The sequence below is a fragment of the Squalius cephalus genome (genome assembly GCF_949319135.1).
Source record: "Squalius cephalus genome assembly, chromosome: 2".
In the NCBI taxonomy this organism is placed as follows: Eukaryota; Metazoa; Chordata; class Actinopteri; order Cypriniformes; family Leuciscidae; genus Squalius; species Squalius cephalus.
This window is the reverse complement of record NC_137123.1, coordinates 12,279,896-12,302,727: the sequence shown is the minus strand read 5'-3', so window position 1 is coordinate 12,302,727 and position 22,832 is coordinate 12,279,896. Positions and strand designations below refer to the sequence as shown.

Sequence of the window (22,832 nt, the reverse complement as noted above, 5' to 3'; positions counted from 1 at the left end):
CCTCTGAAACTCATCAACCACAGTGGAATTTCCTTATAATAAACACGTAAGAAAACATGTTTAAAGAGACTAGATTTGAATTTTCAGAAGTAAATATAGATACTTTACTTTTATATACTGTCTCTGAAGAGAGTGAAACGGTTTTCCTATGGAGTGTGATGATAAAATGGCTGAAATAATTACGGAGGACAAAAATGATTTTAAACATGTCTGACCTCATTATTGAGGACACAATAGACCAGGAAGATGAAGGTTCCCTGCTGGGAGTTCAAGATCAGGAAGAGGATCTCCAGCTCCTTACTGCCATTAGTGAAGAAACCCAGAATCCAGGAGCAACCAAGAATCACAAACTGAGCCAGTGTTTTAAATACCATAATCCTGCAGAGAAAGAGTTAAAGTGTCTTTATTGACTACTTTTTTTGTATGGAGTGTTTGAATCTGAATGTTTGTTACTTGGTTTGTTTCATCTGTGAAACTTCAGCGTTCAGATTTTTGAGAGTTGAGTTCAGGTTGATGATGATGTTGATGAAGAGAATCATGTTTAACTGAAAAGTAGAACAATAATAATTAATCACCTTGTTTTCCCTTTAATATAAATTAAAATCATGAGGAAAAAAGATATGTGCTTACTGCTAGTATGACACAAACAGGACCCAGAAAACTCCAGATAAAACCTTTATCCATTTTAATCCAGCAACTGTTTAGAGGAAACATAATATAAGAACTGCATGAATTTGGCAAAAATACTGTCTGGTGTTGACTTTTTTAGTCTTTTTAATCTTGTGCTTTTACAGTGTGTGTAAAAATTTTTTTTTTTATCAGATTAGAAATGTCACAAAAGTCCCAAGCTGCATTATTTGCCTCTAATCAAATTAACTTAAAACAACAACAACAACAACAACAATAACTCACTGTTCGCTGCCATATCCTTCAGGAAACAGCCCGATAGACACGGCCACCACAACCAGAGCAACCGTATATCCAATCACACACAGGAATCCACTGCTAAGCACCTCCCTCTTTTTGGAGCTGATCTGTGATAGGTTCTTCACACAGATGAAGAGCAGCACAGCTTCAATGAACATCCACACAAAGCCGGAGAGGAAGAGGAAGTGCAGCACACCTGATATCACGGCACACAACACCTGGAGATCATGAGAGACGGTTATGATGATTCTCAGTGAGACTGTGCTGAGCTGTAGGGCTCCTTCATCATTCTCACCTGATGAGGGCGTATGAGGCTCAGGAACTGTTGTGTGAGCAGGAACAGAAGGTGAGCCAACAGCAGACTCACACAGATGTTGATTCGAGCCACATTATTCACTCCAGGACTCCACTGACAAAGGGCAAAGGTCAACAGGGCCAAACTGAAGAACACCAGCCCCACGATCACACACACCAAATTCAACAGGTCCAGCGGTGGGTCGCTCTGAGAAAACATGTCAGAGTACATGAGTGCCAAATCTGTGCTGTTCTATTCACTATTGTTGGGTTTTCATTTCTGATGAACCCTTTAGGTTTACTTATATTTACATTTATTCAGTTAGCAGATTAAATGAATCACTATTAACTGTAAGGTCATCTTGAGGTCAAATGTTAGAGTACACTGTATAGTCAAGTACTGTACAAGTGCTTCAGTTCCCAAGTGGTTTAGCTTCCAAATCCAAATGTCCAAAATGTCCTTAAAATCAAACATTTTTCATGGTTTTTCAGGATGAGTGTTTATCAGGACACGACCTGTCCATCTGGAATCTGTCTAATGTGATGAGCTTCTACCAAATGATGAATGACTTTGAACCAAAATACTGACCTTTGACATCAACAACAAAAAGAGCAGTAAAACATTTGTAATTCTTCACAATTATATAGTTACTGTATCTGCATTTATCATCCTCACCGTCTGACACCCGTGATCCACCGCTGCTCTCTAGACTATATAAACTCCCTGATATCATATATAATCTCAGTTTCATCATCAATAATAACAGTTTCTCCACTCACCTACAACAGCAAGAGTAAATCTGACACTGTCACTCGTGTCCGTCGGCTTCACCAATGTAGAGATGAGTTTCTCACTGGTTTTTAAGATACGGTTTCCATAGGAGGCTAGTTCAGCTGGGCTGACTGATGATGAAGATGACTCTAAAATCTTCCCTGAAGCGTTGAAGGCCACAGTCAAAATGTTGGTCACAGTCTAATTTATTGATCAGATAAACAGTGTCACAGTAAATGTCAACAGAGCAAATAAGACAGCACTGTTTTGTCAATCATCTATCATCTATAACTGACAAATGTTTGATTATTTTTCTCTTGAAGACTTACAGTAACAGAGAGCACTTGAGATGTGATGTTCTCGATCTTCTCAAGAAGATTTTGGAAACAGTTCTGACTCTGAAATCACAATTGTGAAAGCAGTAGGCTGTTGATTTTGATCATGTTTTTCAATATTAACAGAGAGCCAAACATGTATTGTTACTGCACTGAAGGTCACTGTGAAGGTTCAGTGATGTTAGTACAGACACACAACACAAATCTGGCAACAATAACATATATCTACAATGCATTACCAGCTTCGCTTATTACTAACCAGACTGACTTCAGATGTCTACAGAAGTTCTTATTAGGAATTAAGATGTTGTTTATTAACATGTTTTAGATGTTGACGTTTTATTATTTAGTTTGGCGTTACCATGGTGGTGATCAGTGTTTGCTTTAGTTGGGCTCGTGACTTTTAAACACTACATTTTCTCTTCTTTATACAGTTTGAAATTCAGCAGTGTCATTATTATTTATGAAGGATGATGAATGCATAATTAGACACAAACATGTGAATTACTATGCCATTTAGACACAAAGAGACATTGAGTGAATATGAATCTCAACAATGGTGACAATCAAAAGCTTCATGCTGAAATGCATGCTGGGTATCTAGGCTTTGCACACTTTGACCTCACATTGTGGCCATAGTAGGGCTGGGCGATATATCGCGCGATATTGTTAGGCGCATCTCATCAGTAAAGCCGGTTCCTTGATTACTAGTAAATCACCATCACCTGCTTTCAGATGGAGCGGTGTTAAATTAACACTCCTGGGGCTGTGAGTGTATATGAGTCCACACTCAAGAGTGTAAAGTGTTAAAATAAGAGTGTTAAATGAACACTCAAGAGTGTTAAAGTTAATGAGATAATTAAGAGATTAATTAAGTGATTATTGAGCATTATTGAAGACACCTGACGTTAACAAGCAGAATCACTGAAGGAGAAAATCACAAATTGTAAGTTACCATTAAGGTGATGGGTGTTTGCTTTAGTTGGGCTCTAGACCATTACATGTTTACTTTAACTTTTACTGTTGTTTGACTGTTGTTATTGATTTATGACAGTTAAATGAACAAAGTAAAGTGTGATCTGATAGTGTTGGTTATGTGTTGACATAATCATTCTGTGATCTGAAAAATGAAATTTATTGAAATTGCTTGGTTCAATTTGTTAGCAGCAGTTTTGTGATTCTTCAGCCTATGATTAAAAGTACTTTACTTATAATTAAAAATATTTAATAAACATTGTTCTGATCAAAAGACTTTCAAATGAATTTATTTAGAAACACAGACATCAATTATCAGCCTGTGAATCTCAACAATGGTGACAATAATAAAGCATGTTGCAGTGGCTGCCACCAATCACAACTCATTAATGGCTCCCATCATGCATTGCGGTATGAATAAATTATGATCTGAATTGTCTATGTAATTTACTTTTCCTAATTGAATATTCTGCTCGTCACCATTGTTGAGATACATTGACTGAATCTTGACATCTGTGTGTGCCTAAAAGAAAGATTTTTTTAAACAACTGTTAAGAAATCCTTTATATTATATAAAAAAATTCTGGGCATTTATGCAGTCACAGTTATGCTGTAAACAAAACGAAACATCGCAGTCAGAAAGAAGGATCTTAATGAGTTCAGAGATCAAGTTCAAATGATGATTATCATAATATAACCAACACCATCAGATCACTTTTTTTTCTTTGCTCATCTGGCAGTTATAACTCAGATACAGCAGACAAACAAAGTCTAAAGTAAACGTATAATGGTCAAGAGCCCAACTAAAGCAAATACCCATCACAATAATGGTAACTTACAATTTGTGATTTTCTCCTTCAGTGATTCTGCTTGTTAACATCAGGTGTCTTCAATAATGCTCAATCATCACTAAATTAATCACTTAATTATCTCATTAACTTAAACACTCTTGAGTGTGGACTCATACACTCCCAGGAGTGTTAATTTGACAGGAGTTTTTGCCGTGTACAAAGAGCCGTAGTTAACTGACAAGCTGATCCATATCGCATTAAATATCGCTGGCGATACGTCCGCGATATTAATGCGATATGGCTCAGCTTGTCAGTTAATTACGGCTCTTTGTAGTAAATGCCGCTCCATCTGAAAGCAGGTGATGGCGATTTACTACTAATCAAAGAACCGGCTTTACTGACGAGATGCGCATAACAATATCGCGCGATATATCGCCCAGCCCTAGGCCATAGTATGAGTATCCTGGGAGCTTGTGGTGAGATCACTGTGAGATCAAATAGTTGACTGGGTAACACTGTCATGTTATCTTTTGTTCAGATGCCTAATGTGTGTGACAGTTCTGGGAGATAATCAAACCAAATCATTTTGATGACAGGCATTTCAGAATGACCAAAACTAAACTTTAGATGGTGTGTGATGAGATTGATCAGTCCAGTTATCTCATCACATAATCATATGCAATATCCCAAAAATTGCATAGGCTACAATACATTGATGGAAACATTGCCATTGCTAGTTAAACTCTAAGGTGCAATGCAGCGCCAGGCACTACGCAAGTGTGTATTGCTAGTTTCAGCCTGAGGCAGTTTTCATTTTCACGTCCTGCGCCACGTTGTTTAAAAAGCAGATGCATTTGCGCCCATTTGTGCGGCCATGGGCTTCTGGTCTGAAAACGAGGTGTGTTCTGGCGCATTGATGGTGCGTTTCTGTTTTGAGGAGCTGACGCGCCATTGACCAACTGAAACCTGGTCTAAAGTCAATGGCGCTGTATTTATTTATTTTTTGTTATTTAAAGAGTGCGTTAGTACACTAATACTAATATGAACTAATATGAGCCTATAGGCAAGTCCACAACGCGCGTACACTCTTCTTATTACACACACAGGGACGCGCAGCATTCAACAAACATGCCAGATATTAAAAACAAAAGGATTACAATGTAAAAGGATTAATATTGTGTACATAAAGATAACGTGGAATCCGGCTTGTCCCGTAGATGGTTTTCTTGCGCTTTAACCTCGCACACAAGCAGATCCGTTTCCTCTCTGGAGAAGCGTTTAGTCTTTCCGCTTCCAAATTGCGTCATGTAAATAGCGAATCCGCCATGACGTGAGCGCAACTGACTTGTAAAGGGAATGGGAGATGAGACTCTGATTGGTTTGTTGCACGTTACGCCCAATGTCAATGTCAATGTCAAAGTTTATTTCTATAGCACTATTTAAAACAACTCAGAGTTGACGACCCTTTAAGACCATGCACTTATATTGTTGAAATATAAAACTTCAATTTCAGAAACTCAACTTACGGTGCATCCTTCCTCCAGCGTTATATTTATATCTGCAATGACAAAAATCAGCATGAAGACAATAATAAAATACATCTGCGTCAGACAAAACTTTAGAAAAGTCCTATGCATTTATGTTGTATTTTATTCATTTTGATCTTAGTCCAGAGTGAAAGTCAGTGTCTCACTTTAAACTGTTATGATGTTTCTCCATTAGGAGCAGAACTCGTGTTACCAGCACATAAAACTATCAGTGTAAATCACTGTGCTAAACAAGATTAATAGATTAGCAACAGTCAGAATTAAAGAAAAAATAAATGATCAAAAATAGAATGATGGATGCGACCATAAATATGGGAATGAAGAGATGTTGCCTGTAGATTTTTATCATATATGGACATAAAGTCACCTCTCAGTCAAAAAATGAAATAACAAATAAAAATAATAAGTAAATAACTTAATATACACTAGCTTGTGTGCAGACATTAATTTCATGTTATAAAAAAATGCAATGTTCTGCAAATGCACAGTTCACACACTCTTAGATAAACACACTCACACACCAAACATTCAGACAAATTTACAAATGCAAATAAATAAAATTGTAAACATATTTACCAGCACAGTTTGAGAAATATTGGCCAATTTGCCTGACCAATCCTTAAGCATAAAAAAATGGCAAGTCAGGCTTTTGTCTAGGCTAGTTGAATTTATTTTAAACTTTTCTGAAGAAGATGAAGAAAACTACCAATACGGCCCTAGTAAATTTATTACAAATACGGCTGCAATAAGGCTCAAGTAAATCTACTGCTGGAGAGCCAAAAAATTCTGACAAATTTGACTAGTCAGTTCCAGCATAATTTCCTCTTTCCTTCAGTGATCCTGATTGTTAATATCAGGTGTCTTCGCTAATGGTCTAACGTCACTCAATTGATCACTCATTTACTTTCAACACTTTGAAGTTTGAAGTCAGACTCTGAGCAGAGTTAGGGGCTGTTTATATGACACCATTTTGAACTAAAAACGTAAATATTTGTATGCATTTTGGCCGTTAATTTACATGAAAACTGCATTATGGGTGCCAGAAACCGTAAACTTTTGAAACCCGGTTTCAAAGTGGACGTTTTTGAAAACGGTCTCCGTGTAAACTACAAAAACGCAAATCTCTGAAGATGATGATGTCATGCACGTGTATGACGTGTTCAGCCTATAGTGTTTCATCGCAATCTAATGGCCCGGCAGCAGAATACAGCATTTTTAGTCGTTTTTGCGGATCCGTGTGAAAGTGGATCATTTTGACAATGGTGTCGACTGTACACGGAAAACTCAAGGATAAACTCTCCGTTTTAAGCATACTGTTGTCGAGTAAATGTACCCTTAATTTAACACTGGTGTTTTTGTTGTGTAATGAGCCGATGAGTTGAATCAGGTGTGTTTGATTAGGGAGACACACAAAATGTGCAGTGTTTGGAGTCTATAAGCAGGATTGAGAATAATTGATTTTCTGGATACAATATTTTCATGCAAAACTTTAATTTACTAATGGCACAACAACTTTATTAATGGTTATTAGATTTTGGATGAGATCAGTGAATCAGGAAACTTAATGATAAACTACCATATCATACCCAGTCAACACGTTGATCTCACAGTGATCTCTCCATATGACCACAATGTGAGTTCACAGTGAGCTAAAAGTGTAACCGCACTGTGCACTCACTGTGTGCTCATATTATGGACACAATGTGAGTCACCCCAGCTAGAAATGTAATTGGACATGGACTCCAACATCACTCAGACGTCAAATTTTGGTTGAAAATGAAAATTGGATTGACGTGTAAACATCGGATCTCAGGCTCCAACTTCATTAAACAACTCCACAAACAGCATTACCAGCTTCACTTATTACAAACCAGATTTTATTTCTGTCATATGTGTGGAAAAGTTCTTATTGAGATTAACAGAGGTTTAGATGTGGATGATTTATTGAAATTAATAGTTTGGTTTAACCCCCTGAGGTCGACAATCGCGCCGGCGCGATAGGCTCGCTTTTTTTCAGTTCAGTTCAAAAGAAATTAATTTTGCTCTGTGGACTTTGATATTACAAGCAAGTTTCATACATCAATCGATTCTGTTAAATGTGTATTATTTTTGTGTATACTCACAATAAAAACAAAGTGTTGTGCTTTTTGCCAAATAAAGAAAAATAAACGTGATGCGAGTTCTGCCTTCTCTCTGTCAGTGAAAACCATTCTGAAACGCGTCCGAAAATGAACTGTAACCCAGCGAATACTCAGTCAAACAGGCATACATACACACAGGCATGAAGCTTGAATTATCTTCTTTTAAATGAGGTAATTTATATAAAAAACAAATATTCTCATCTTGTGAAATCTGTATTAAAAGAGAGCGATTCCAGTCGAGCTAATTAGAGCTCATTCAAATGTAATGTGAACACGCCCACGGAGAGCGCGTGCTATTCAAACGCAAATTACTGAGGCAATCCAAGCAAACCTGTGAATGCCCCCATATCAGCTCGAGAAAACACAAGTTTAATCATTGTAGCCTATGTGTTTACACCATCTGGCAGCACTGTGAGGAATAATAATAATGGAAAATCTACCTCAGAGTGCAGGTATTGCAGGAGAGAGGATCCGAATATGTAGTAAGTTTTTTTTCCTTCTCAAGTTAATCGCGTTTCTGTGAATGAATGAACGGCAGCCGCAGAGATGCGCGCTGTTTACCACAGCTCGCAAAAAGACAGTTTACATTTAAATCGCCTTTCTGTGTGTGTGAATGAATGATGATATTTTAGCAAATTGTATTGCTATACTGAGTTGAGTAAAAATCGACTGAAATATGTTGAAATAAAATGTAGGCTATTTGTAAGCAACGTATTAAACTGAAAATTAACATTTATATGCCCTAATGTTCTGTCACAGGTCGGGGTGGGCCAAAGCCAGACTGCACCCACCCCTGGAAACCGGGTACCACCTCGAGGAACGTGTCAAGGACCAGACAGACAAGGGAATAAAGGAATAACAGGTTTTCTTTATTAAGTTAAAAGCAGTAATTTGAAGAATCCTAATTAAAATCTTCTTTTTTGCCACCAGAGGGAATTCGATGGCCCCCTGGACCGTAGAGGGGAGAACGATCGTGGCGGCCCAGCAGCTCGTTGGAGAGGGAGGAAAGGAGGAAGGAAGGAAGGAAACTCACACCGTCTAAGTAGGTCATTGGGTAAGTATATCCCGGTAGGTGTCCTTTATGCCAGACCAGTTAGAACGGGGGCCTTTAGCCGGAACGTGAGGGAACCTTGGACAACAGGAAGACACTTTGATCGAAGCACGTGCCTCAGCTATTCCTTTTCCTTCTCAACAGGGGCAGCGGCTTGCAACGTAGGCATGGAGGGCCACCAGGCAGAAGAACACTTTGAGCGAGACGCTCCCCTTCGGCTGTGTACTGCAACAATACAACAGGGTTTAACGGTTCAGCGGTATACAAGCGCTTGACGGTGATACCTTCTCTCTTTCTGAACAGGGCGGAGGCCTTCAATGGGGCATGTGGAAACCACCAGACGGGGAGGACACTTCGAGCGAAACGCTCCACTTGGACTGTGCACTGCAACAATACAGCAAGGTTTAACTGTTCAACAGCATACGAAACATTCAGCTGAAATACCTGCTTTCTTTCTGAACAGGGCAGCGACTTTCGATAGGAGCGTGTGGAGACCACCAGACAGGAAGGATGCTTTAAGCGACTCACTCCACTTCAGCTGTACACTGTAACAACGTAGCAGGGTTTAACAGTTCAACCGTAGATGAAACATTCAGCTGCAATACCTTCTCTCATTCTGAACAGGACAGCGACTTTCGATAGGAGCGTGTGGAGACCACCAGACAGGAAGGATGCTTTAAGCGAGTCACTCCACTTCAGCTGTACACTGTAACAATGTAGCAGGGTTTAACAGTTCAACCGTAGATGAAACATTCAGCTGCAATACCTCCTCTCATTCTGAACAGGACAGCGACTTTCGATAGGAGCGTGTGGAGACCACCAGACAGGAAGGATGCTTTAAGCGAGTCACTCCACTTCAGCTGTACACTGTAACAATGTAGCAGGGTTTAACAGTTCAACCATAGATGAAACATTCAGCTGCAATACCTTCTCTCATTCTGAACAGGGCAGCGGCTTTCGATAGGGGCGTGTGGAGACCACCAGACAGGAAGGATGCTTTAAGCGAGACACTCCACTTCAGCTGTACACTGTTACAATATAGCAGGGTTTAACAGTTCAACAGCATATAAAACATTCAGCATTAACAGAGCCGGGCTGTCTCAAACTGGTAAGTTGGGGGCTTGATATATCAAAACCTTCCTTGGAGACGGCGAGTGAAGACTGTAAGGAGAGAGTGCACAGCAGACTACTATTACTTCTCCACACGATGAACTTCACTCCATAACACAAACCGTGTGAATCGTCACTTCAGGCACTGCATTCCACTCGCACACCGTGCATTCGGGCCAGCACTCACCCACCGGTCTTTCTCCCGCCAGATCAACTTTCGTCTCTCGCAAGGGCTCAACTTCTCTCCAGAGACAGCAGAAAACGGGTGCAGCGATCGTCACATTCAGCGAGGAGCGGACAAAAGTTGGAGACAGATCAACAATTCACTCGGTGTACTAGTTCACTCGTGCCACACACTTTCCAAACTCTCAACACCACTTCAGTGTTAGTGCATATAAACAACGGATCCGATACTCATCACTTTGTGTCTTCCCCACTGCTGACGATATTCCTTGGGTTTTCGTTGATAAATACTTCACTCTCTTCTTTCCACTTCTCAGCTTAAATCTTCGCCCGCTTCACAGCCCAGCCTCAATTCCAGAACAACCCACCGACAAACACAGTATCTCACGGAAGGAGAACCACCAGGCAGGGAGGAGAACCCCCAGGCGGGGAGGAGAACCACCCCACAGTCTGCTTCCTCTCTTTTTTTAATGCCCCATCTGAATACGTGTCCCTCTCACACCACTCTCTGTAATTACTCCACACCTGCTGTCAATCGGGCAATTGGCCTTGCTGCCATGGCAACGGACTCGCAGTGCAATAGAGACGGGTGTCCACTGGAGGTCTCCACAACAACACTGCCTTCACAAGGACTTTAGTCTTTCCTCTAATTTTTGTCACACCGTGACAATTTCATAAAAACAACGTTACAGTCAGGCGTTTCTGTTTGTGAATGAATGTTTCGGTTTTAGCAAACTGTATTGCTATACTGAGTAAAAATCGACTGAAATATGTTGAAATAAAATGTATTTGTATAAGCAACGTATTAAACTGCAAATTAACATTTATATTTCTTATAATAAAAATGAAAGACCTATGTTACAGACATATGAAAGACAACATTTCGTTGATTAGTTTTGGATAGATTATACATTTTTACTGTAAAATATCTGCCACCTCAAATAAGCTTTTGTTTGCCAATATTTGCTCATAGTATGTTTTGTCAAAAATAATCAAATAATCAATCAAATCATTAACTTTGATATATGTATGATAAAATGTATACTTTAGTTTTTACAAAGAAAGATTACACTTGAATTGTTGTTGTAATTGTAACCTTTTTAATAAAAAAATATATTTACAAGGTAGATGTAAACAAACTATTAAAAGGTAAATATAAGCCTTTTCTTTAAATAATTTTTATTGTGTTTTATTAGTGACAAATTTGGGGAGAGAATAAATATTCCAAAACTGAAAATACAGTATGAGAATTAACTGCACAATTACTAGACATGTTTTCCTTGGATATTATAGGCCAAATTGCAAGCACAATATGTGGAAAAATAAAAAAGAATTGAGATGCTTCCAACTGTTGCTCTTGCATTCTTGTGGCTCAGTGACTCACCTGAATGAATGGCTAATTAAGTATGCAGGCCCCATTGTCTCCTAAGTAGGGCTGGGAGTAAGGCTGGGAGATATATCGCACGATATTGTTATGCGCATCTCGTCAGTAAAGCCGGTTCCTTGATTAGTAGTAAATCGCCATCACCTGCTTTCAGATGGAGCGGCATTTACTACAAAGAGCCATAGTTAACTGACAAGCTGAGCCATATCGCATTAATATCGAGGACGTTATCGCCAGCGATATTTAATGCGATATGGCTCAGCTTGTCAGTTAACTACGGCTCTTTGTACACAGCAAAAACTCCAGTGTTAAATTAACACTCCTGGGAGTGTATGAGTCCACACTCAAGAGTGTTGAAGTTAATGAGATAATTAAGTGATTCATTTAGTGATGATTGATCATTATTGAAGAAACCTGATGTTAACAAGCAGAATCACTGAAGGAGAAAATCACAAATTGTAAGTTACCATTATTGTGATGGGTAGTTGCTTTAGTTGGGCTCTTGACCCTTTTATGTGTATTTAAAATTTTGTTTGGCTGTTGTATCTGAGTTATAACTACCAGATGAACAAAGAATAAAGTGATCTGATGGTGTTGGTTATATAATGACAATCATCATTTGCGCTTGATCACTGAACTCCTTATTTGCTTATTTCTGACTTAAATTTATGTTGTTGACCACAGAATAACTGTTTTTTCTGCATAAATATCCAGAATTTTAGATGTAATATAAAGGATTTCTTAAAAGTTGTTTAAAAAAAATACAAAATCTTTCTTTTAGGCACACACAGACATCAAAATTCAGTATATGCATCTCAACAATGGTGACGAGCAGAATATTATGTCTAAGAATGTTAGGGGGGATAATGTTCTATCAATGTCATCACTAAACATGTTTGAAATGTTTATAGAGAGTGTTATCCTACCTTTTAGGAGAACATTCTGGTTACAAAAATAACATTAGCTACAGAAAATATTACAAGAACATAACATAATGCTCTCAAAACATTCATAGAACAATAACATTTCTAGCTGGGATGAGCTCATATTGTGGTCATAGTTTGAGCACACAGTGAGAGCGCTGTTTGGTTACACTTTTAGATCACTGTGAACTCAGATTGCTGACGTTGTGACCACATGGTGACATCACTGTGAGATCATAGTGTTGACTGGGTAATTTTCCAACAACAACTTACCTTGGCTTTTTTTGCACAATAAATGCATATTATAAACACACATATTTCAACAATCAGAAAATACAAAAATTAAAAGTCAAGGGTCAAGAGCTCAACTAATATAAACACTAATCACTAATCAGTAAAAAAAAAAAAAAAACATTAACCACTTAATTATCTCATGAACTGCTGCACAGTGTTGAACTTCACTTTCAACATTGGATTACTTGATCAAATACAGGCTGGTGAGTTTGAATGGGGTTGGAGCAGAAAAATGCAGGACGGCAGAGCACACAGCAAAATCCCCAGTGTTAAATTAACACTCACAGTGTTTATATGAGTCCACACTCAGAGTGTTATAAGTAACACTGAAGCAGTGTTAAAGTTAATGAGATAATTAAGTGATTAATTGAGTGATGATTGAGCATTATTGAAGACACCTGATGTTAACAAGCAGAATCACTGAATGAGAAAACCGTAATTTTAAGTTACCATTGTGGAGATCAGTGTTTTCTTTAGTTGGAGTCTTGACCCTTAAATCATTACCTTTAGATTTAGCTTGGCTCCTGTACTTCAGTTGTAACAGCCAGAAGAACAAAGAGAAAAGGTGATCTGATGGTGTTGGTTGTGTTTTAATATAATCATTATTTCACAATCATTTAACCTGAATTGCTGAACTCATATAGAGCCTAATTTCTGAATTAGATATAATTTATTAATTATAGCAGCACTGTCCTTGACAAGCATAATATTTTTTAACTTTTACAATGTAATCCAAATAATTTCCTGAAAGTTTTTCACATACATTTTTTTTTTTTGACACAGACATCAAGAATCAGCCTGTGCATCTCAACAATGGTGACAATTATAAAGCATGTTGCAGTGCATTCTGGGTGCCACCAATCAAAACTCATTCATGGCTCCCATCATGCATTGCTGCATGAATAAATAATGAGCTTATGTTCAGAGTTGATCTGTTTGTCACCATTGTTGAGGTTCATATGCTAAATCTTGATGTCCGTGTGTGCCTGAGAAGAACACTTTTTAAGATTTTTTTTTTTTTTTTTTTTTTTTGATCATTTGGTTTTCATTGAAAAGGCTAAAAATGGCATGCTCTACAAGTTAATGCTACTATAATCCATTAGGTAAACTTAACTCAGAATTTATACTCTCAATGAGTTCAGTGATTCAGGCCAACTAATGATTATGTTAAAACACAACCAACACCATCAGATCACCTTTTCTCTTTGCTCATCTGGCTGTTATAACTGAATTACAGCAGCCAAACAAAATCTCAAGTTAAAAAAGTAAGGGTCAAGAGTCCAACTAAACTAAAGACCAATCACCACAATGGTGACCATTTTAAAAATAAATTTTCTCCTTCAGTGATTCTGCTTATTAAAATCATATGTCTTCAATAATGCTCAATCATCACTCAATTAATCAATCAATCACTTAATTATCTCATTAACTTTAACACTGCTTCAGTGTTAATTATAACACTATGAGTGTGGACTCATATAAACTCTGAGCAGTGTTAATTTAACACTGGGGATTTTGCTGTGCAGGGTTGGAGACCCCTGCTATAATGTATGAAATACAAGCAAGCAATTTTCTCAACAGTAGTCCAGCGTGTCGGATACACATTTCCATGGTGTAAAACTTAATAATAAGACAACATCTGTATTGCAAACCCCTCCATGATGCTGTTGTTGTATTTAGCGTATGCCTACACAGCAAAATCCCCAGTGTTAGATTAACACTCACAGTGTTTATATGAGTCCACACTCAGAGTGTTATAAGTAACACTGAAGCAGTGTTAAAGTTAATGAGATAATTAAGTGATTAATTGAGTGATGATTGAGCATTATTGAAGACACCTGATGTTAACAAGCAGAATCACTGAATGAGAAAACCGTAATTGTAAGTTACCATTATGGTGATCAGTGTTTGCTTTAGTTGGGCTCTTGACCCTTAAATCACTAACTTTAGATTTGGTTTGGCTCCTGTACTTCAGTTGTAAAAGCCAGAAGAACAAAGCGAAAAGGTGATATGATGGTGTTGGTTGTGTTTTAATATAATCATTATTTCACAATCATTTAACCTGAATCACTGAACTCATATAGAGCCTAATTTCTGAATTAGATATACTTTATTAATTATAGCAGCACTGTCCTTGATAAGCATAATATTTTTTAACTTTTACAAATAATTTCCTGAAAGTTTTTCACATACATTTTTTTTTTTTTTTAGACACAGACATCAAGAATCAGCCTGTGAATCTCAACAATGGTGACAATAATAAAGCATGTTGCAGTGCATTCTGGGTGCCACCAATCAAAACTCATTCATGGCTCCCATCATGCATTACTGCATGAATCTGTTTGTCACCATTGTTGAGATTCATACGCTAATTCTTGATGTCTGTGTGTGCCTGAGAAGAACACTTTTTAAGAGTTTTTTTTTTTTTTTATTTGATCCTTTGGTTTTCATTGAAAAGGCTAAAAATGGCATGCTCTACAAGTTAATGCTGCTATAATCCATTAGGTAAATTTAACTCAGAAATTATACTCTCAATGAGTTCAGTGATTCAGGCCAACTAATGATTATGTTAAAACACAACCAACACCATCAGATCACCTTTTCTCTTTGCTCATCTGGCTGTTATAACCGAATTACAGCAGCCAAACAAAATCTAAAGTTAATAAAGTAAGGGTCAATAGTCCAACTAAACTAAACACCGATCACCACAATGGTGACCATTTTAAAAATAAATTTTCTCCTTCAGTGATTCTGCTTATTAACATCATATGTCTTCAATAATGCTCAATCATCACTCAATTAATCAATTAATCACTTAATTATCTCATTAACTTTAACACTGCTTCAGTGTTAATTATAACACTCTGAGTGTGGACTCATATAAACTCTGAGCAGTGTTAATTTAACACTGGGGATTTTGCTGTGTACTAACGCAACGTCATTAAAAAGAATGCAGATATTCCCGAAACAATCAGAACACACATTCTTCATCTTTAAATATATATGGAGACACAAATATCATGAGTGTGTAGAAAGAGCTCATGTGAATATAAATACCTGCACAATATGGTGAACAGTACACTCATAGACATAATAATTGTCTGGACAGGCTTTGACTTTAATGGGAAAAGACCCAGCAGTAACTCCCAGCGTTACCGCAGACATCTCGAGTGAGATATACAATCTCTGTTATCTTAAATTATACGTTTATCTCTGTAAAGCTGCTTTGAAACAATCTACATTATTAAAAGCACTATGTAAATGAAGATGACTTGACTCAACGAATCCATCTGTTACTGTGTTTTTTTTTCGTCGTTTTTTTTTTTTTTTTACAATGTATAAGAGTAAGTATTTTATTCTTCTGACACACACACACACAAATCTATCCAATGGTACAGAGCAGAGTTTCCCAAAAGCATCGTAAGCCTAAGTTGATCATAGAGACCATTGGTGTTGTTCGATGCTTCTGATCTGTAGCCTACATACATTAGAAAGCATTCAGAAAATAAGCCAATAGAGACACAGTGTGTAACATTACCAGGTGAGATGGTCACTGGTGTGACAGTTGTAGGGCTGGTGTTAATGCTGCCAGTGTCTGAAAGTTTGGATGAATAGTGATTAATGAACAGAGACACAAATATCATGAGTGTGTAGAAAGAGCTCATGTGAATATAATTACCTGCACAGTATGCAAGATTGCAGTCAGTTGGTCTAACCAGCTCATAGACATAATAATTGACTGGACAGGCTTTGACTCTAATGGGAAAAGACCCGAAATAGCAGCAGTAACTGTAAGCGTTACCGCAGACATCTCGAGTGACGACTCCATCTGTTACTGTTGGGTGTCCACCACGGATCCACAGTGCGATATCAGTGCCACAGCTGTACTGAGCAACACATGTGTCTGGGATATGAGCGCTAGTGTTGTTAATGAAGAGACGATACCAGCCGCTCCAGGAGACATAGTAGTCACAGTTCATGACAGAAGCATATGTATTATTGACGGATCTCCATGTGTCGTTCAGCACAGTGTAGTCGTAGCAGGGGTCTGCAGAGAGATTAACTTATGAAAACACCAATATGAAGTCATAGTCTAAATATAAATGTTCATGAAAACACATGGTATATACTGCATTATACATATATTATGTATTATAAATTATATATTTATATATATATATATATATATATATATATATATATATATATATATATATATATTAGGAAAACACCAGTACGAAGTAGGGCTGGGCGATATATCTTGTTATGCGCATCTCGTCAGTAAAGCCGGTTCCTTGATTAGTAGTAAATCGCCATCACCTGCTTTCAGATGGAGCGGCATTTACTACAAAGAGCCGTAATTAACTGACAAGCTGAGCCATATCGCATTAATATCGCGGACGTATCGCCAGCGATATTTAATGCGATATGGCTCAGCTTGTCAGTTAACTACGGCTCTTTGTACACAGCAAAAACTCCAGTGTTAAATTAACACTCCTGGGAGTGTATGAGTCCACACTCAAGAGTGTTGAAGTTAATGAGATAATTAAGTGATTAATTTAGTGATGATTGAACATTATTGAAGACACCTGATGTTAACAAGCACAATCACTGAAGGAGAAAATCACAAATTGTAAGTTACCATTATTGTGATGGGTAGTTGCTTTAGTTGGGCTCTTGACCCTTTTATGTTTACTTTAGATTTAGTTTGGCTGTTGTATCTGAGTTATAATTGCCAGATGAACAAAGAATAAAGTGATCTGATGGTGTTGGTTATTTTATGACAATCATCATTTGAGCTTGATCACTGAACTCCTTATTTGCTAATTTCTGACTTAAATGTATGTTGTTGACCACAGAATAACTGTGATTCTGCATAAATATCCAGAATTTAAGATGTAATATAAAAGATTACTTAAAAGTTGTTTGAAAAAAATAAAAAAATCTTTCTTTTTAGCAACACACAGACATCCAAAATCAGTATATGCATCTCAACAATGGTGACGAGCAGCATATTCAATTACGAAAAGTAAATTACATAGGCAATTCAGATCATAATTTATTCATACCGCAATGCATGATGGGAGCCATTAATGAGTTGTGATTGGTGGCAGCCACTGGAAAACATGCTTTATTATTGTCACCATTGTTGAGATTCACAGGCTGATTATTGATGTCTGTGTTTTAAAAAAAAAACAAAAAAAAAAAAAACAAATTTGAAAGTATTTTGATCAGAACAATGTTTATTAAATATAATTGGTTAAAAGATATATACTGATAATCATATGCTGTAGACTCACAAAGCTGCTGCTAACAAGGTAAACCAAACTAGGGCTGGGCGATTTAAATCGCGATATTGTTATGCGCATCTCATCAGTAAAGCCGGTTCCTTGATTAGTAGTAAATCGCCATCACCTGCTTTCAGATGGAGCGGCATTTACTACAAAGAGCCGTAGTTAACTGACAAGCTGAGCCAAATCACATCAATATCGCGGACGTATCGCCAGCGATATTTAATGCGATATGGCTCAGCTTGTCAGTTAACTACGGCTCTTTGTACACAGCGAAACATCCAGTGTTAAATTAACACTCCTGGGAGTGTATGAGTCCACACTCAAGAGTGTTTAAGTTAATGAGATAACTAAGTGATTAATTTAGTGATGATTGAACATTACTGAAGACACCTGATGTTAACAAGCAGAATCACTGAAGGAGAAAATCACAAATTGTAAGTTACCATTATTGTGATGGGTAGTTGCTTTAGTTGGGCTCTGACCCTTTTATGTGTTCTTTAGATTTTGTTTGGCTGTCGTAACTGAGTTAAAACTGCCAGTTGAACAAAGAATAAAAAGTGATCTGATGGTGTTGGTTATATTATGACAATCATCATTTGAACTTGATCACTGAACTCATTAAAATCCTTCTTTCTGACTTCAATTTATGTTGTTGGTTACAGCATAACTGTGAATCTGCATAATTGGCCAGCATTTTAGATGTAATTTAAAGGATTTCTTAAAAGATGTTTAAAAAAAAAAGATCATTCTTTTAGGCACACACAGATGTCAAGATTCAGTCTATGCATCTCAACAATGGTGAGGAGCAGAATATTCAATGAGGAAAAGTAAATTACATAGACAATTCAGATCATAATTTATTCATACCGCAATGCATGATGGGAGCCATTAATGAGTTGTGATTGGTGGCAGCCACTGCAACATGCTTTATTATTGTCACCATTGTTGAGATTCACAGGCTGATTATTGATATCTGTGTTTTAAATGAATATGTCTGAATGTCTTTTTGATTAGAACAATGTTTATTAAATTTGAATTATAAGTAAAGTACTGATAATCATAGGCTGAAGAATCACAAAACTGCTGCTAACAAGTTAAGCCAAACTATCTCAATATGTTTCCTTTTTCAGATCACAGCATGATTATGTCAAAATGTAGCCAACACTATAAGATAACATTTTACTTTGTTCAGTTAACTGTTATAAATCAATAACAGCAGACGAACAACAGTAAATATTAAAGTAAACATATAATGGTCTAGAGCCCAACTAAAGCAAACACCCATCACCTTAATGGTAACTTACAATTTGTGATTCGCTCCTTCAGTGATTCTGCTTGTTATCATCAGGTGTCTTCAATAATGCTCAATCATCACTAAATTAATCACTTAATTATTTCCTCAGCCCTAAATGCCGCTCCATCTGAAAGCAGGTGATGGTGATTTACTACTAATCAAGGAACCGGCTTTACTGACGAGATGCGCATAACAATATCGCGATTTAAATCGCCCAGCCCTAAACCAAACTATCTAAATAAGTTTCATTTTTCAGATCACAGCATGATTATGTCAAAACATAACCAACACTATCAGATCACACTTTTCTTTGTTCATTTGACTGTTATAAATCAATAACAGCAGACAAACAAAATTTAAAGTGAATGTATAAAGGTCAAGAGCCCAACTAAAGCAAACACTGATCGCCAAAACGGTGGCTTACAATTTGTGATTTTCTCCTTCAGTGATTCTTTTGTTTTCATTTGTTAACGTCAGGTGTCTTCAATAATGCTCAATCACTTAATTATCTCATTAACTTTAACACTCTTGAGTGTTAATTTAACACTGGAGTTTTTGCTGTGTAGTAAATGCCGCTCCATCTGAAAGCAGGTGATGGTGATTTACTACTAATCAAGGAAACGGCTTTACTGACGAGATGCGCATAACAATACCGTGCGATATATCGCCCAGCCCTAGTATGAAGTTATACACTCTCAGAAATAAGGGTACAGCAGGAGTCCATTTCTGTCCCCCAAGGTACATATATGTACCTTTTTGAGGGTCAAAAAGGTACATCTATGTCCCCAAGCATTAAAAGGTACAAATATATACCGTTTCTTTAAAAGGTTAAGGTACAATATCAAAAGACAGCCTCTGCTAAGTAATTTTTTTTTTTTTTTGTAAAAAAAAAAAATATATTTTTAAGGTTTTAATGATACCTTAATCATTTAAGGTAGATTTTAACTTATCACTATATTTGAGTAGCCTTGAAATAAAGGAAATAAAAGTTTTGTAAGTCAATTTACTGATATTAAATCATTATAACACAGCAAAAACTCCAGTGTTAAATGAACTTTCCTGGGAGTTTATTTGGCTCCAGACTCAAGAGTGTTAAAGTGTTAAAATATGAGTGTTAAATTAACAATCAAGAGTGCTAAAGTTAATGAGCTAATTAAGTGATTCATTGAGTGATGATTGAGCATTATTGAAGACACCTGATGTTAACAATCAGAATCACTGAAGGAGAAAATATATATTTTTAAGACACCGTTATGGTGATCAGTGTTTGCTTTAGTTGGGTCTTTTGACCCTTAAACTGTTAACATTAATGAGTTTATAAGTTTAAACAAGTTTAGAGTTTATAAGTTTAAATGAGTTTAAGAGTTCAGAGTTTATTAATTTATGAGTTTAAGAGTTCATAAATCTATGAATTCATGAGTTTATAAGTTAATTAGTTTATAAGTGTACGAGTTTAGAGTTTATAAGTTTAAATGAAGTAAATTTAGTAGTTTGAAGTTCAAATTAGTTTAAAGTTTAATTTAGTTTGAAGTTTAAAGTAGTTTGAAGTTTAAAATTTGAAGTAGATAGATAGATGAGTTTATTTAGTCTCAATGGCTTTTATATTATATAGAATGGCAGTTTGATTTAGTCTAGGGTTTCAAGGAGTTTAGATTTGAATTTTTGGCAGTTTGATTTAGTTTAGGGTTTCAAGGGATTTAAATTTGAATTTTTGGCAGTCCGCAATTTTAATTCAAATGTTTTTTTCCGAGTTTTGATCGTCATTTTTAGGAAAACCGTAAGTCCGATCAGTCTGAAAAGATATAGCAACTCGAGTCAGAACAGTCTGAGTGTCTGAGCCGAGTTTGGAGTAGAGTTAAAGCTCTAGGAGGAGATCCATTTAGTTTTTTTTAGTCTCAGAATAATAATAATAATATGTTTAAGTACAATATCAGTAAGTTGGCTCTCTCAAGCCAACTTAATAATGTGTAATGGCTGGAAGTCAGTTGTAGTTCTCGTGTTCCTCTATTTTCTGTTCTAACAGCAGGTGTTCATCACTAATGCTCAACAATCACTTACATATTCCCTTAATTATCTCACTGCAACACTGTCTCAATGTTACTTTTACTCTTTGTAGTGTGGATTTTCCTGTGGGGTTGAAAGGGTTAACAGTGTAAGATAAAAAGACACACCCACAAAAAGTACTTTAACAGTAATAAACTGTAAGTTATAAAACAGGTATATACTGGCAACACTGTTGCCAGTAGTTTACTGTAAAATCTAGTTTTTTGAGTCACCATTGTGCAGAAGAGTAGAGCCTGTGCTTCAGTCCAGGAGACGATCTACAAACATTGATGATTTGCTGCATGTTGCTTTATTTAACAGGCGGTGACTGTGTAGTTGCTGATCCAGTGGAAATCTCAAAGTTTTGTTGTGGTTTCAAATGAAATAAGTTCACAGTAATACTTTGCTCACGTTATTATTGCATTATACTGTACATTTTAGTTAATACATTTAAGTGACAGTTGGTCAATTTAAGGCAGTCAGTTTCTGCAAGTGAAATTAGTTAATGAGAGTTTTAGTGCATTTTTACAGTAACATACTGTAGATTACAGTAAAGAACTGTACAATTAACAGTAAATTACTGGCAACAGTGTTGCCAGTATTTTACTGTAAAAAAACCTGGTAAGGTTTAACAGTGTGTGCTTCTTCTCTCCCTTTTTACTCAATAGTCTGTTCTTCTCACAGCGCCCCCAACAGTACACATATTCTCCGAAGCCCTCAATATTAATCCCCTTTACATTATATTAGTGCAAATTATCTACAATAAACAAAGACACAAAACAAATTAAATAATTATTTGAGGTCATTACACTTGTGTTTGAATGGAACATCACACTAACCTTTAAATAACATTTTGGACATTTGATAAATGTATAAATGGAATTTTTTTTTATTTTCCCAGATAAAGTAAACGCTGATAAAGTAAACATTCCCAGAACCAACACTGCCCACATAGCAACATTGTGATGGCCCAGATCCGGCCCACATCTGGCACACGCGGAAAGATGATCTGGCCCACATGCAGCATGGACTTACGGCACTTGGGTGGGCCACTCCTGTTTGCCAGATCTGGGCCACAAGCAGGCCATAGCAATGCCACATCTCAGCCAAGAGCAAAGAAATAAACCAGAACTGGAGGATTAAACAACTCCACAAACAGCATTACCAGCTTCACTTATTACCAATCAGACTGACTTTATTTCTGTCAGACGTCTACAAAAGTTTTTATTGAGAATTAACAGAGGTTTAACTATAATGTGTTTCATTTAAAGTCACCATTACAGTGAATAGTGTTTCCATTAGTTGGGATCTTAACTCTTATTATATATTTCGTCTTCTTTGGCGGCTGTGACAGTGTGTTTGTCAAACACATTTGCAGCAGCAAAGAAAGCTAAAGTGAACTGAGATCAGGTGATGATGGTTACCTGTTGATGGTTTTATAATCATCATGAAATAACCTGTTTCACTGAGATAA

The 22,832-nt window shown here is 36.8% G+C and overlaps 1 protein-coding gene across 1 annotated transcript in view; it reads right to left on the bottom strand.

Annotated features, from left to right (window-relative positions):
• Positions 1 to 200: 200 nt before the first annotated feature.
• The window catches only part of LOC307149157 (putative adhesion G protein-coupled receptor E4P), a gene marked incomplete at its 3' end in the record, with an annotated part of 269,548 nt that continues 246,916 nt past the window's right edge, over positions 201 to 22,832 (bottom strand). The window contains exons 5-14 of the mRNA XM_079855295.1: positions 16,407 to 16,775; positions 16,266 to 16,322; positions 5,621 to 5,652; positions 2,323 to 2,391; positions 2,027 to 2,194; positions 1,223 to 1,429; positions 913 to 1,145; positions 631 to 697; positions 454 to 545; positions 201 to 378 (exon numbers count right to left, since the gene is read on the bottom strand). Of these exons, the coding sequence (XP_079711421.1) occupies positions 201 to 378; positions 454 to 545; positions 631 to 697; positions 913 to 1,145; positions 1,223 to 1,429; positions 2,027 to 2,194; positions 2,323 to 2,391; positions 5,621 to 5,652; positions 16,266 to 16,322; positions 16,407 to 16,707 (1,404 nt within the window). The 5' untranslated portion in view covers positions 16,708 to 16,775. The remainder of the gene's footprint in view (positions 379 to 453; positions 546 to 630; positions 698 to 912; positions 1,146 to 1,222; positions 1,430 to 2,026; positions 2,195 to 2,322; positions 2,392 to 5,620; positions 5,653 to 16,265; positions 16,323 to 16,406; positions 16,776 to 22,832) is intronic.